This window comes from Arachis duranensis, chromosome 9 (assembly GCF_000817695.3).
Source record: "Arachis duranensis cultivar V14167 chromosome 9, aradu.V14167.gnm2.J7QH, whole genome shotgun sequence".
NCBI classification, from domain to species: Eukaryota; Viridiplantae; Streptophyta; class Magnoliopsida; order Fabales; family Fabaceae; genus Arachis; species Arachis duranensis.
The window spans coordinates 37,655,750-37,671,589 of record NC_029780.3 but is presented as its reverse complement, the minus strand read 5'-3'; the positions used below and the strand labels follow the sequence as shown (position 1 = coordinate 37,671,589).

Here is a 15,840-nt window from a genome sequence, read left to right as displayed (position 1 = left end):
ACAACGGTGAAACCCTTGCATAAGCTTGCCATGGAAAGGAGTAAGAAGGATTGGATGAAGACAGTAGGAAAGCAGAGAGACGGAAGGGACAAGCATCTTCATACCCTTATCTGAAATTCCTACCAATGAATTACATAAGTATCTCTATCTTTATCTCTATGTTTTATTCGTATATCATCATTCATATCCATTTGAGTCTGCCTGACTAAGATTTACAAGGTGACCATAGCTTGCTTCATACCAACAATCTCTGTGGGATCGACCCTTACTCGCGTAAGGTTTATTACTTGGACGACCCAGTACACTTGCTGGTTAGTTGTGCGAAGTTGTGTTTATGCCATGGTATTGAACACCAAGTTTTTGGATTCATCACCGGGGATTATTTGTGTTGTGAAAAGTATTGATCACAATTTCGCATACCAGAACTACACACTTGTCTTGAAAGGGTATACCTTGGGATGTGCTGCCATGCAACATTGGGAGTAGGATAGCCTTGGAGACTGAATCAAGACCCTCATAAAGGAAGTGATCCTTGTGCCCATCCAATGCAAAACCCCAGCCGTTCACCACTAAGCCATGCCATCAATCCACACCCTTCAAACACCCATCATCTTTCTATATAAATGATCCCCACTTTACACCTTTCCATACGCAATTGTCATTCCCATCCATCTCTCTCTTCCTTCTCTCGAACACACAAACTCCATCCTCCACCAAAAGTTTCATACACACTCTCATAGCCACATCTTGTTGATGATTAGATTTTTGACGGTTTAGAATTTCACAAATGAAGCCTCGTTGTAAAGTATAGTTTCTAAACCAACACTAATCCTTTCAAACAAAAATTTGTTTGTCACAAGTAACAAAGCTCTAAAATCTATATACCTTAAAGCTTTGACCTTAGTGAGCTTTATACCAAATCTCCAACCATTACACAATTCTCTTTTTCTTTTAAGTTCACAAAGAGCTCTAAGTTGTCCATCCATTTCAATCAAACCATATTCAAGTGAGAAAGTAAAGCTTAGGGATAAGAATTTTACCCACTTGAATGTTGTGTTGGATGGTGACTTGGGAGGGGAGACTTCCCCACACATAGACAATGCAAGGTCTACTTTCTTGTGCTCTTCTTTGTGTATTTCCACCTCTTTGCGAGCTTCCTCAACTCCAACATTTCCCCTCTTATCACATGGCTTGGTGTTGTCTTCAAGAACTTCGATTTCTTTCCCAATGAGAGGTAATTCAATTTTGGATAGGAATTCGTTGATGAATAAATCCATTTCTTGATCAACCCCTTCATATTCTTTAATTTCGATATACACCATGGCAACTTTTTCCTCTTGGTAGCTCTCTTTTGATTCACTTTCTTTCTCATTACTCACCAAGGGTATGGGAGGTTGTGCACACTCTTCTATAACTTCAACTTCATGTCCAATGGGAGAGGATTTAATTGTAGATAGAAATTCATCCATGATTGAATCCATCTCTTGATAGGCCTCTTTCAAGTCTCCAACTATGACATGCCTTGGAGGTTGCGCACCCTCCTCAACATCAATTACAAGCTTCTTGGAAGAATGCTCCATGATGCTATATTCACATGGACTTTTAACATCTCCTAAATCTTCAACCACTTCTTCCTTTTCTTCAATGATCATAGGCTCCTCCAATTGTTCCAACACAAAATTTGACTCCTCCTTCTCCACCAGATTTTCTAATTTCTGCTTCATGCTTTGCTCTTCTTTTGACTTTTCACATGTGGTCACAGAAGTACCTTGAGTATTCAAACATTGGTGGGCTAAAGTGTGCACCACCTTGGTCAAATTGGTCACAAATTCAAGTGTATACCGCTTCATGGCTTCTTGTCCTTGGAGTAACAAAATAAGAGAATCATCTATTGGGACTTGGAGTGAGTAAGAAGATTTATTATTTTGGAGAGAGGATTCATGGTGGGAAGGTGGTTCTACTTGGTAAGGGTATGGAGATGGTGAGTGTTGAGGTGGTTCTTGGTAATAATCATGATAGGGTTGTGGTGGTTCTATAGGTTCTTGCTCAAAAATGTCATAAGAATATGGTATGGGTGATTGGTCATATGGTGGATATGGATCATAGGAAGGTGCTTGGTATGGAAGGGCTTGTGAGTATGGTTGAGGTTCATGTTGAGGATAAGAGTCATAGGCATATGATGGTGGTGATTGATTGTCGCAAAAAGATTCACCATAGCCGTTGAATTGACATGCATTAGAATGTGAATTATACCTATAATTGTCCAGAGGTTGTTGCCAATAGGAGTGATCAAATCCTTGAGGCTCCTCCCATCTTTGTTGGTTCCATCCATAATGAGTGTCATCATTGAAGTGCACATTTTCTACAACACAATTAGGACCAAACTCATAGCCAAGGTGAGAATTCATAGTGGAAAAATAAAATAAAACTAACAAAATCTAGTAAACAAGCAAAAGACAAGCTATTTACAATATTCACATATCTACAATAACCAATAACATAACACCATTGCAAATCCCCGGCAACGGTGCCATTTTGATGATTGGATTTTTGACGGTTTAGAATTTCACAAATGAAGCCTCGTTGTAAAGTATAGTTTCTAAACCAACACTAACCCTTTCATACAAAGATTTGTTTGTCACAAGTAACAAACCCCTAAAATCTATAAATCGAAGTATTGAACCTCGGGTTGTCTCTCAAAGGACTTGCAGAGTAGTGTTCTTGTTATTGGTTATGGATTTATATATTTTGGGGTTTTGAATGAGAAACATGAATAGTAAATGGTAATGAAATTTTATTAACAAAATGGTCCTGGCAAGGTTTGGTTGTTAAGGGTCTTCATCATTATCACTAGCCACAAGTATGGTAGTTGCAAGGATTAATCCCACTTAGTCATCCTTTAATCAAATAGCAAAGGAAAGTCAAGTGAGTTATATCAATCTAAGTCCATAAATCCTAGCTTTCCACTAATTGGATTAATGTAGGCTAGAGTCAATGGCTATCAACTATCAATCACTTGGACATTTGTAACTCAAGAAATCCTAAGTTACCTTTTGAAGCCAAGAATAAGAAATTCTATTCTAACATCCTTCCAAGCATTTCATCAAACACTTGGAAGGTGCAAAAGAAAAGCATAGTAAATCACAACAAGAATAAATTATAACAATATTTGAATGCAAAGAATTAACAACAACAATCAAGGAAATCAATTTTATCATGAATTACCTCAAATTGCATTATTAAAAGAAAACAAAGGGAACAAGAGTATCTCAGTTACAAAACCTAGAAATAAAATAAGAGAAATTACAACAAGAGAATAGGGGTAGAAAGAAGAACCAAAGTGTAGCCATCACCAATTGAATGTAGAAGTAGAAGGAGACTTGAATTTAACCTAGAACTATGAGATCCTAATCTAACCCTAATTCCTAATCCTAATTCTAGAGAGAAGAAAGAGCTTCTCTCTCTAGAAACTAACTCTAACTACTTTTAAAACTAAACTATGACTAATGATCAAAAGTATGTTGATTTCCCTTCAATCCTTGGCTTAAATAGTATCAGAAATGAGTTGGATTGTGCCCACAAGGCTTCTAAAACCGCTGGCCATGAGTTGCATTAAGTGGATCATGTGCCACCATTAGTGAGTCCGCATACCGTGCGCTTGTGTGCCCTTATGCACGATGCAACTATGGGAAATCTTATATCGTTTTAAAGTCCCGGATGTTAGCTTTCCAATGCAACTGAAACCGCATCATTTGGACCTCTGTAGCTCAAGTTATGGTCAATTAAGCGCGAAGAGGTCGGCTTGACAGCTTTTGCGATTCCTACATTTCTTCATGAATTCTCCAATTTTACATGCTTTCCTTCATTCCCTTGGTCTAATCTTTGCCTCCTAAATCTGAAATCACTTAGCAAATATATCAAGGCATCTAATGGAATCAAGGAGAATTAGATTTAGCTATTTTAAGTCCTAAAAAGCATGTTTTCACTCTTAAGCGCAATTAAAGGAGAATTTACAAAACCATGCTATTTCATTGAATAAATGTGGATAAAAGGTGATAAAATCCCCAAAAATCAATACAAGATAAACCCTACAAATGGGGTTTATCACTTGTGAGCCGCAAACATACCAACCATCACTCATGGCATCGTCGAGCTCTAAAAGGAGAAGAGGGAAGGAGCCTATGGAGCAGCTTCCTTTCGATGCCGGGGGATTCAAGACCGCCTTCCATGAGCTCCAATATGAACGGATCAAAAACAAGAAAATATTGCTAGAGTTGACATTCCAGTTCAACGAGGATGAGTGCCCAAAGATTAGAGAGAAGATTGCACAGAGGGGTTGGCTAAAGCTCACGAACCCAGAAACAAAGATAAATGCGAACCTCATTAAGGAGTTCTATGCCAATGTGGCCAGAGAAGACAGTACTAGGGCCCCCACCTTCAAAAGCTTCGTGAGAGGAACAGAGGTGGACTTCAGCCCCAATGCTATAACAAGGACTCTTCAGCCGAGATCGCCACATTTTGATGAGCTCAATTATCAAGTAAGAATAAGCAATGCCCCCGACGAAGATGAACTTGAAGAAATTGTGAATGATATGTGTGTTATAGGATCTGATTAGGAAAGATACTCGGATAAGAGGCCGCGGTTTATTAGGAGAGGAGACCTCATCCCGGAAGCCAATGGATGGTTTGAGCTCATAAGGAGGTCTATCCTTCCAGCCGCAAACAATTCTAAGGTCAATATTGCTCGAGCTACCATGGTACATTGCTTAGTAAAGGGTGGGGACATCAATGTGCATGAAATTATAGCTGAAGGAATCCAGGATTCAGCTGAGAAGAATGATCCGGGTGCTAGGCTTTGGTACCCCAGCACCATCCTTAGACTATGTATGAAAGCCAAGGTAGTATTCGAAGATAACAATCCAACATGGGTAAACCCTGGGAGGTTAGTTACGCTCCAGCGTATAAACTATGTGGCACTCACTCAACAACAAAGAAGGCCTCAGATAAGGAAAAGAACTGTACAAGAAGAGCCTCACCAAGAAGAGCCTCACCAAGAAGAACCCCAACAAACAGGGTACCAGCAAGAAGAGCAATATGATCCTACCAACATAAATCTGTTTCACATTCAAAGAGCCATTGAGGATCTAGCAAAGAGCTATATAGAGGGACAAGAACAACAACTGCGAGTTCAATCTCAAAGGATGGATCATCAAGAAGAACTACTCTCTAATTGGGTGGATCAACAAAGGGAGTGGCAGAAATAACAAATGGAGTTGCAATAGGAGCATTATTCCCAACTCACCCAAGCCATCAATCAAGTGACCAAAAGGCAAGAGCTCCAAGACAAACGACTTTAAGAACTCAACCAACGTCAGATAGCTCAGATGAAAGCATTCAACGAGTTCAGCGTGCTCAACGAAGGGCGGCAACTGCATAGGGAAGAGTTTAGCATAAACACTCAGGCCAAGTTAACTTATGTGACTGGGCATATGCATAACTTTCACCCTGCCATCCCAAGTTATGATGCAGTCCGCCAAGACTTAACAGAACAAGAAGAGGGAAAGGTGAAACAACAAAAGGAAGCATTAAAGAAGAAGATGGAGGATGCTGGTTTCTGGAAGAAGCTGATCGAGAAGCGCAAAGGAAATGGGGACTCAAGCAATCAAGGAGGATCCCAAGACAAGGGGACATGAGCATTCCGATAAGTAAAATGTGGTGGAGTTCCCTCCCAGTTTTATCTTTTGCAAGTTTTAAATAAGGAAAATTATGTATGAAATAAAACATGCTTCCATAGTGGTTAGGAATTTTCAATTCTATCTTTAATATTTAGTTGTTTAAGTCTAAGTGTGTTGGTCTAGTCCCTAGCTTTCACTTTCATCTTACTTATATATATGCTTGTCCTTTAAGTCAATCAAAAAGAAGATGTTATGAAAAGAACAAGAGTGGAGTTATCTTGTGAAGTAAATTCTGAATGTTTGTGGTAGGGTGATTAATTAGCTAAGTTGGTTCACCCACAAGGTAGGAAAGCAACTATCTGTCCTGAATCACATGCTTGAAACACACCCCATGAGACTAACTAATTAATAATATCCTAATAAGAAAAGAGAAAGAGCAATAAGAATTAAAAAGGAAAGAAAAACAATAAGACATAATGCTAGGCACCAAGGGTTTGAATATTGAGGCATGTGTCTGTGGTGTTCCTGTGCAAGGGATATGCTTGAATGAATAAGCTCTTAGGGGTGCCTTATCACTTGGTAACTTGGGTCCACTAATCCGAGATTACCAGCTGAAAGTCCACTATCAAGAGCAACCTTTGCTACAGAGCACTTAGTGACCCAAAGAGGTACTGGACACCAAGGTCTCAAGAAAGAAAAATAACAAACCATGTGCCTGTGGTGTGTATGTATGGGGGAAAGAGACTTGAGGGAGTAAGTCCTTAGGGGTGTCTCAACACCTAGCACCTTGAACCAACTGGTTCGGGAGTGTTGGCTGAAAGCTTATCAGAAAGAGTCGCACTCTTACAGAGCACTTAGCCTAAAAGGAATGCAATAAACTTTGGAAAAGAAGGAAGGATCAATAATAAGAAGTCTCAAAGGATACAATCAAGCAAGTGTTCAAGGGCATGATAAAGGCCTGAAAACCAATAAAGGAATGAACCTAAGTTGCTATGCATGAAATCCCATAAAACCAAGGACTTGACTTCCACAATAATGACTCATTTCTCTTGTCATTTCATTCATCATTCTCATGTTTCAGTACTTGCTTAGGGACAAGCAAGCTTTAAGTTTGGTGTTGTGATGCCAGGGCATCTAGGCCAGTTTCACTGACATTTTCTTTACTGTTTTAGGGTAGTTTTATGCATTTTCTTATGAAATAAGCAAGTTTTGGATGAAATTACATTTACACATTGATTCAAGAAACTATTGTGAATTTTACATGATTTCATAAGGATTATGCAAGGATTGAATGATAAATTGATGATGCATAATCTCATGACTTGGACTAGAGCTTTGATGCACTTTATTTGCTTGATTTCAGGACAAAAGAAGCAAGGAAGAACCACGTTAGTAGCCACGTTAATCCAATTAACGTGACCACTAACGTGGAATGGGAATGAGCTTGCAATGTTAATGAGAAAAGTGATCACCAATAATGTCTTCGAAGCCATCATTGCCCACGTTAATTGCCACATTAACTACATTAACGTGGTAGTTAACGTGGAGAAAAAGGGAGCTCTAGCGTTAGTGGTAAAAGTGAATACCACTAACTCTCCAAATTGGCAATTGGCAACGTTAAGAGTCACGTTAACTTAGTTAATGTGAACTCTAACATGGAAGGGGAAGAGAACGCCAACGTTAGTGACACTCACCTTTGTCACTAACATTGGATTAAGCCAACATTGCCCATGTTAGTGGTCACGTTAAGACCACTAACGTGAGAGATAATGTGGAGCTAAGCATGATGAGCCAATGTTAGTGACACTCACCTTTGTCACTAACATTGGAGATGGCATGCACTACCACATTAATCCAATTAACGTGAGCTCTAACGTGGGAAGGAGGGTCGTTTGGAGCATTAGTGACAAAGGTAAGTGTCACTAACGCTCTCGAAGCTTAGGCATGCCCACGTTAAGAGTCACGTTAGTTATACTAATGTGATCTCTAACGTAGGGAAAAGGGGCACAATGCAACGTAATTGGAAAAGGTGATTCCCAATAACGTTTGCGAAAAACCATGAGGCAACATTAGTGGTCACGTTAGTGCCACTAACGTTGAAGTTAACGTGTACCATTTTGGGGTTGGAACGTTAGTGAAAAAGGTGATTGCCACTAACGTTTTCGAACCCACATTTTCACTTAATGTTAACACCACTAACGTCCTATCTAACGCCCATGCCTAACTCACACTTTTCTGCAAGCTTAGCCCACCGAAGATTGTAACTGCTTCAACTCAAGATCTAAGGCCTATATCGAAGACTTGAAGAACTCACTAGAAGATCAAGAAGAGTAGTATATATAGGAGTAGTTTTGAACTATAGAGAAGCTTGGCACTCTGGAGAATTACCCTCTGTATAATATTTACTTTTCTGCATGTATTCTTTACTACCATTTTCCATTCCTAGAGCTATGAATAACTAAACCCCGTTCATTAGGTTAGGGAGCTCTGTTGTAATTTGATGGATCAATTATAGTTTTCATTCTTCTTCCTTTTTCTTTTCTCTTGGTTTACTAAAAAGCTTTCGATCTTAATTCAATTGGTTAGTTGTCTTGGAAAAGAAACTCTCCATAATTGGATTTTCCCTGAGTCTTGGAAAAGGGATGAGGAGATCATGCTAGAAATGCTTTCTCATGTTGGACCAAATTGGGGTTTGGGAGGATATAGTGACATGTAATCCTCCCAATACTTTGATTTGGAAATACATGTGGTATAATCAGTGACCATACTTTATCTCTTCCCATGAGCACTTAAATCAAGGAATTGGGCAATTGTTCAAGCTTAGAGAGATTGGATTGCCAAGGAATTGGGATCCAGTCACTTAAGATTGCCAAGGAGATCAATGAATGCATTAATTGAGGAAGAGATGAGAATGAACTTGATCCGGAGAATACAATATCTCCTAAGCCCAATGAATTCCCGATCTCTGATCTTACCCATTCTCTTTACTTTCTGCCATTTACTTCCATGTTCATCTTACCAAATCCCCATTTAAGATTCTGCACTTTATTTTCTGCAATTTACTTTCCCGCCATTTAATTTTCTGCAATTCTCAATTACATTCTGTTTAGCTCAACTAGCATACTCTTCCATTAAAGTTGCTTGACCAATCAGTCCCTGTGGGATTTGACCTCACTCTATTGTGAGTTTTTACTTGACGACAATTTGGTATACTTGCCGAAGGAAAATTTGTTGAGAGACAAATTTTTGTGTATCAGTATATGGTCACTGTTTTTTGAAAAAGGGTGACCATAGAGTACCCTATCCAAAATGGCCCATTCCCTCGTAAGTTCCACTCTTCGCTGTATCTCCCTCTCTGAACCCTCACTATCCGACGCAACCCCTTCCTCTCACTCTTCATCATTCCTCGCTGGCTCTACCTCTCTCCCTCTCCGCCATAATCGCAGCCTCACTCTGTGATCTGGCACTCTCTCAACCCCTACTCTCCCAAACTCTCACTCATCGCTGCCTCTCCCTCTCTCAACCCCTCACTGCTGCATCCCTCAGCTCAATCCTGTTCAGCTACCTGGAAAAAAAGGTTAAGCTCTTTTCACAATTTTCAATTGTTTTAGCATTTTTTTATATTAATAATAACTGTGTGGTTTTCTTTTGTTCAAATTCATGCGTGGTTTCACGATTTTATTGTTTTTTAGGGTTCATTTGTTAGTAAATAGTAGTTGTTTGTTGTTAACTTGTTATGGATAGGTGAGATTGTGGATGGTTCTTTTGCTTCGGGTTGAATTTTTTGTTTTGTGTTTTTTTTCGTGTTTTTCCTTTTGTTTCATCTTTTTTTGTTTTTCTAAGTTAAATACTGTGAATTTCTTTAGTGTAAAAAAAAGAAGAGACCAAGCCCTCTCCCGCCTAGCCACGCACCCTCGTCCCCTCTGTGGAGATGTAAAACCCAGTCGCCGATCACCAGCTTTGAAGGCCACCATCCGTCGTCTTCTTGCTCCAACCCGTGAAGCTGGGCATCAGCCCCACTTTGCCACCGTCCATCTTTGGCATTTGTTGGGTCATCCCTGGAGCTTGTCTCGAAGCCTCAAACCCATCGCCGTTCGTGTTATCGTTGTGGCAGCCTCGAAGCCCTCCCTAAATTCGTGAATCGTCAGCTTCAGGAGCTCTCAAAGCTCTTCGTGTCATCACTCACTTAGTTACTCATTCCATTGAGTATTCCAAATAAGTTTCTTTTCTTATTTTTTTTCTTTTCAATTTAATTAGTTTAGTTTTTGCAATTAGCTAAGTTTTTTCAATTGTTTGTGCTCTTTTTTTTGACACTAAGTTTTGGCCTCTAACCCAATTTTAATTTTTTTTGTAGATTTTTGGTGGCCTTTGAAGATTATGGCTCCTGATGCAACTACAAGAACTGTTCGTATTGTCATTGTTGTTTTTGATGGACCCAGTAGCTTAATTTCTTAACTAGGTTGGTATTAATTTATCTAGTTGTGTTTTTATTGTTATTAAACTTGATTGAAATTGAAAATTATAAAGTAACACGAGAATAATTCTCTATGAACTAAACATTTCTCAATTTCCTTTTTGAATCATTTAATTGATAATTACAAAAAAATGAATAAAAGTTGTTTAAATATCATTCTGCATTTCAGAAATACTCCTTGTGAAAGTTGAAACGTATAGTTGTGTTGTGGCTCATCTCAAGCGATAGCTTCTTTAACTCCTTTGCTAACACTGGCATCCTGCAGTAAAACACCCCTGAAAGTATTATGAGTAGATAATTAGCATTGTCTAATATTCGGATGTAATAGAAATTGGTACAGGTTTTGGGCAGCATATTAAAATCGAATCACTTGTTTCCTAATCCCTCTACAATGCACCTGTTTTCTATTGGTTCAGGTTGCATGTTTGTTATTGAGAAGCATTTACTGTTTATAAATATCTAATTATTATTTTCTACTGAAAATTATGAAGTAAAGTTGCTAATAACATTTTTAATATTACATAACTAGTTAATAATATTTCTTTCAAATAGCTACTATTAGTTTCAATGTACAAATCTTAGTGCGTACTTGTAAGCCATGTATGTGAAGATCATAAAATAAAATTAGTTTAGGCATTGGTGAAAGCATAAGTTGTCTTCAAAGTGTTGTTATGTGTTGTTTGGATCAAAATCTAAATAATAAAGAGACATCCACAAGTATCTATACAATATTACTTCTGTCTATAATATATAATATCTGTTGTTATTTTAAAACTTTAGACTTTAAAGTTAACATATATTATAGCATGCGTAGAAGGAATATAATATACAGAAGGAGGAAGCCGTTAAAGATAGAGAAAATGCAATATCTAATGTAGATAGATCAATAGGTCAATGATTAGCCTCTGCAAGCTAGCTATGTGTTGATATTTTAGCTTGTCAACAAGGCTGAAATTTTATATTAGTATGTACTCAGGTGTCTATAAATGTATTAGGTTTAGGGGCTTGAAAGTAGAACTAAATAGACAGACTTTTATTATTACATGTTTTAATTAATTTTATTTTTTTATTTTAAAATATTATTAAATGTATCAAGTTCAGGGGATACTTTACTTCTACGTCAATAACTTTCAATTAGTTTCTTCATTTTTCTTTCATGAAAATAGCTACTATTTCCATTTCAAGTATATTTATCAATGTTGTATGACTTCAGAAAAAGTAGGACTTATAGCCTGACTTCTTAATTTGAATCATATGACAAGCATATATAGGACAAAATTCATGCTTAAATTCTTATTCATTACTTCCTCTCCAAGTATTACTAACTCTTGAATTTCTTTCAGGAAAATAGTTCTACAATTTGTAATAAGGGTGGAGATGGATTTCAAGTGGGGAAGAGAAAGGTGAAGACCAAGTTGACAGCAACCGCTAAATTTTTAGCTGCACAGGCAATGGAGCTTTATAAAGCAGTTTTGAGTTTATTTTTTTATTTTAGGTGATGTATTTAACCTTGATGGATCACAGAGTTGTTGAATGTTCTTTAGCTTCTCTTGAATTTTTTGTTTTGTTTTGTATACAGTATAATGTTTTTGGACTGGTAAAGACAAAAGGAGTTGACTAATTGCTGTGGCACTGTATATAACCACTTCATATGGCATCTCAAAATGAAGGAACTAAGCAGTAAGTTTATATCATACTTGTCATATAAAATAATTTGATCTTCCATTTATTTGGGTAGTAAGTGTGTATATGCTAGCTAGATTGTCACTATAATTGACCTACAAGATCTTGTTTAGTAAGTTCAGATATTTACATTGTTAGGTTTAATCATATTCTATCAAAAGATTGGATAGATTCACCAAGATTTGAGAACAAGTATATAGATGGTGTTAATAATTTTTTAAAGTTTTCCTTTTTAATTGGACAACTGGTTGGAAGAGAAATCCAGGTCCGTGTGTAAAGTGTGGAAATACTTATTGGCGTGAACGAGATGCTGTATATGAGCATCTTATTTGCTACGTGTTTGTCAAAAGTTATAAAAGATGGATCAATCATGGGGAACCAATAATCTCAATAGTTGTGGAACGTGACATGGATGATCGAGGCAGCTTTGATAAAATTGATGGGTTGCTGCGTCATGCATTCGGAGATATGGCAAATCTTAAAGAGGGAAACAGCGGGTTGAATAAAGATGCGAAGCGATTTTATAAGTTGATAGATGAAGCAGGTCAAGAATTATATCCGAATTGTACTATTAGATTTTTGAGATTATCGTTTATCATTCATCTCTACCACTTGAAGTGTTTACATGGTTGGAGTAACACATCTTTTACCTCCCTCTTGGAGTTATTAAAAGAAGCTATACCTGATTTGAACATTCCCACTTCTTTTAATAAAGCTAAGAATATGATTAAAGACTTGGGCCTTGACTATGAAAAAATTGATGCATGTCCTAATGACTGCATGCTATATCGGAATGAGTACATAAATGACTCAATTTGTCATATCTGTGGAGAGTCTCAATATAATCTGACTCCTACTATGGATGGCAATGAAGATGACTTTGTGCTTCCAAATAAAGTTTATAAGGTTGCTGTGAAGACCCTAAGATACTTTCCTTTAATACCAAGGCTTAAAAGGCTTTTTATGTGCCCAAACACAGCAGAGGCATTGAGGTGGCATGATGAGCAGCGTTTGAAAGACGGTTGCATAAGGCACCCTTCTGATGGTCAAGCATGGAAGAACTTCGATAGTCGGTACCCAAACTTTTCAAAAGAACTTCGAAACTTGAGGCTTGGTTTGGCAAGTGATGATTTTAATCCTTTTCAAACTATGAACGTGGCACATAACACATGGCCAATTGTCTTAATGGTGTACAACGTTTCCCCGTGGATGTCCATGAAGTCAGAATATTGCATGTTCTCTTTACTCATACCTGGACCTTGTTCACCAGGAAATAATATTGACATTTTTTTGCAACCATTGATTGAAGAGCTGACGGAGCTATGGGAGTTAGAGATAGATACATATGACTCTTTCAAAAAAGAAACTTTTCGAATGTATGCTGCACTTCTTTGGAAAATCAATGATTTTCCAGCGTATGCCATGTTGTCTGGTTGGAGTACCAAAGGGAAGTTGGCTTGCCCATGTTGTAACCATGATACTTCTTTTTGTTATTTGAAACATAGCCAAAAGACAATTTACATGGACCATAGGAGATTTTTGCCAGTTGATAACGCATGGAGCTCTAACAAGAGATCTTTTAATGGAAAAACTGAATTCAGGGATCCACCACGAATGTTAACCGGTGAAGAGGTTCTAGATATGATAAAGTCAGTAGATAATGCCTTTGGGAAGACGTAAAACAAAAGTAAAGGCCAATGGAAAAAAATCAATCTTTTTTGAGTTACCATATTGGCAGCATTGTATGATCAGGTACAACCTTGATGTAATGCATATAGAAAAAAATATAGTCGATAGTATAGTTGGTACCTTATTGGATATTCCTGGAAAGACGAAGGACCATGTAAAGGCTCGTTATGATCTTAAGGAGATGGGCATTCAAAAGAATCCTCACCCAACAAATACAAAGGATGGCAAAAGAACTAAACTTGCTAGAGCATGCTTCTCAATGACCAAAGGGGAGAAATCCATTTTTTGTGGTGTTTTGAAGAAAACAAAATTGCCAGATGAAAGTGCTTCAAACATTTCTCGTTGTGTACAACAAGAAGAGAGAAAGCTTTACTGTTATAAGACTCATGATGCTCACTTTATGTTGCATTACCTGTTGCAAATACCAATCAAGAGCATTCTTCCAGATCATGTTGCTATTCTTCTAGTTCGCTTGTGTTCCTTTTTTCGTCAGCTATGTCAAAAGGAAATATTTTTAGAAGGGATTAATGGTGTAGATTCAAAGATTGTAGAGACTTTGTGCCAGTTAGAGAAAAATTTTCCCCTACCTTTTTTGATATAATGGTTCATTTGCCTATTCATTTCGCTAATGAGGTAAGGTTAGGTGGTCTCGTCCAGTTTTGATGGATGTATCCGATTGAGAGATATAGGTGCACACTAAAAGGGTATATTCGCAATAGAAGTCGTCTGGAAGGATCAATTGCAGAGGGTTATTTAGCTGAAGAGTGTTTAACTTTTTGTTCAAGATATTTACATGAGGGAGTGAAAACAAGATTCAACAGAGTATCTCGGAATAATGATGAAGGCACTTCAAACAAAGATCCTGATTCAAATTTGTTCACAAACAAGGAAATTCCATTGGGTGAAAAAAAAGGGCAACTAATTATTTTGGATGAGAAGTCACTCCTTCAAGCTAATGCATATGTATTGAACAGTTGTGTTAATATGGAGCCTTACATTAGGTAAAATTGAACGTCTCATTTGTTCTATTCCTTAGACTAATTTTAGTAGTATTACATAATAATAAACATCCCTTGTAGAGAATATGGTGAGCAACAAAAGCAAGCCAAGCGGAAGCGAAAGTGGAACATTGTTAAAGATCAAAATGAAGACTTTATAGAATGGTTTACAGGACGTGCCATAAAGGATGATGATAAGGTTATAAAATCATTTTCTGCTTATGTCGTCAATGGGTACAGATTTCATACTAAGTGGCGAGAAGTGATGCGAAAAATGCAAAACAATAGTGTCACTGTGGTGGCTGAAACTACAAGCTTTGCTAGTGTTAAGGACAAAAAACTAATCAAGGTCAATATAAGATATTATGTAGAATCATGGATATTGTTGAGTTAGACTATTATAGCCAATTTAAAGTTGTGCTATTTAAGTGTGAGTGGTTTATGTAAGGTCCCACATCGGTTAGGGAGGGGAACGAAGCATGCCTTATAAGAGTGTGGATACCTCTACCTAGCATGACGCATTTTGACGAGTGAGTGTGGGGGGCTTCGGCTATCATCCCTATTGTCAAAGGCAAAATCGTGAGGCCTTGTGTACCAAAGCAGATAATATCATGCTAGCGGGTAGTCTGGGCCGTTATTATGGTATCAGAGTAGTTTGTCCTTGTAAGTCTGAGGGATGGAATTGCTTATGCTTCAATGCATACTCTGAGTCTGTGCTTGTGCTAGTTAGGGTATCTAACCGATACATCTAGCATGAAGTCCACGAGTGTACCTTTGGTACTTTGAAGCACTATACTTCTGATATTGAGACTGATCAACTTGATATCGTTTGTTTGGTGTGTATAGGGACCAGATGGCGCCTCGTGGATGTGGTCGAGGCTGTGAGAGAGGTCGTACTAGCTGCTATGCAGGCCACTGCGGAGGCTCTTAGGCAATAGATAAATAATAATGGCAATGGCAGAAGTGGAGCTCAGGGCCTAATGACAGTGGCAACCTTCTTAAAGATTAATCCACCTAAGTTCAAAAGCGCAAATGGTACCTAAGGGGTAGTGTTGAGTTTGCTACCTATTTGCTCACTAGAGAAGTATCGCATTGGTGGTAAGGAGTCCGATGTCTCCTGCAGCAAGGTGATGACCCTATCACTTAGGATGCCTTCTAGGTGAAATTTTATAAAAAGTACTTTCCAAATTCTGTCAAGACGGCCAAGGAACTGGAGTTACTGCAACTGAAGCAGGGTGCTATGTCTGTGTCTGAGTATACAGACAAATTTGAAGAATTATTTAGGTTTTCCCGCATGTATCATGGAGCTCCTAGAGACTTC

General features: G+C 38.0%; 1 protein-coding gene across 1 annotated transcript; it reads left to right on the top strand.

The window, feature by feature from the left end:
• The first annotated feature begins 10,052 nt into the window (after nucleotides 1–10,052).
• On the top strand, nucleotides 10,053–15,457 carry LOC107465458 (uncharacterized). The gene is made up of 8 exons (XM_021131883.2): nucleotides 10,053–10,079; nucleotides 11,493–11,597; nucleotides 11,729–11,746; nucleotides 12,088–13,481; nucleotides 13,585–14,085; nucleotides 14,307–14,522; nucleotides 14,601–14,842; nucleotides 15,366–15,457. The coding sequence occupies exons 1-8, from the start codon at nucleotides 10,053–10,055 to the stop codon at nucleotides 15,455–15,457; spliced, it is 2,595 nt and encodes an 864-aa protein (XP_020987542.2).
• Nucleotides 15,458–15,840: the final 383 nt, after the last annotated feature.

Coding starts and splice junctions, on each gene's coding strand:
- LOC107465458 (XM_021131883.2), top strand. CDS start 10,053: ATGGCTCCTGATGCAACTACAAGAACT. Junction 13,482..13,584: donor GAGGTTCTAGATATGATAAA/GTCAGTAGATAA, acceptor TTGTATGATCAG/GTACAACCTTGATGTAATGC. Junction 14,843..15,365: donor TGAAACTACAAGCTTTGCTA/GTGTTAAGGACA, acceptor TGGTGTGTATAG/GGACCAGATGGCGCCTCGTG.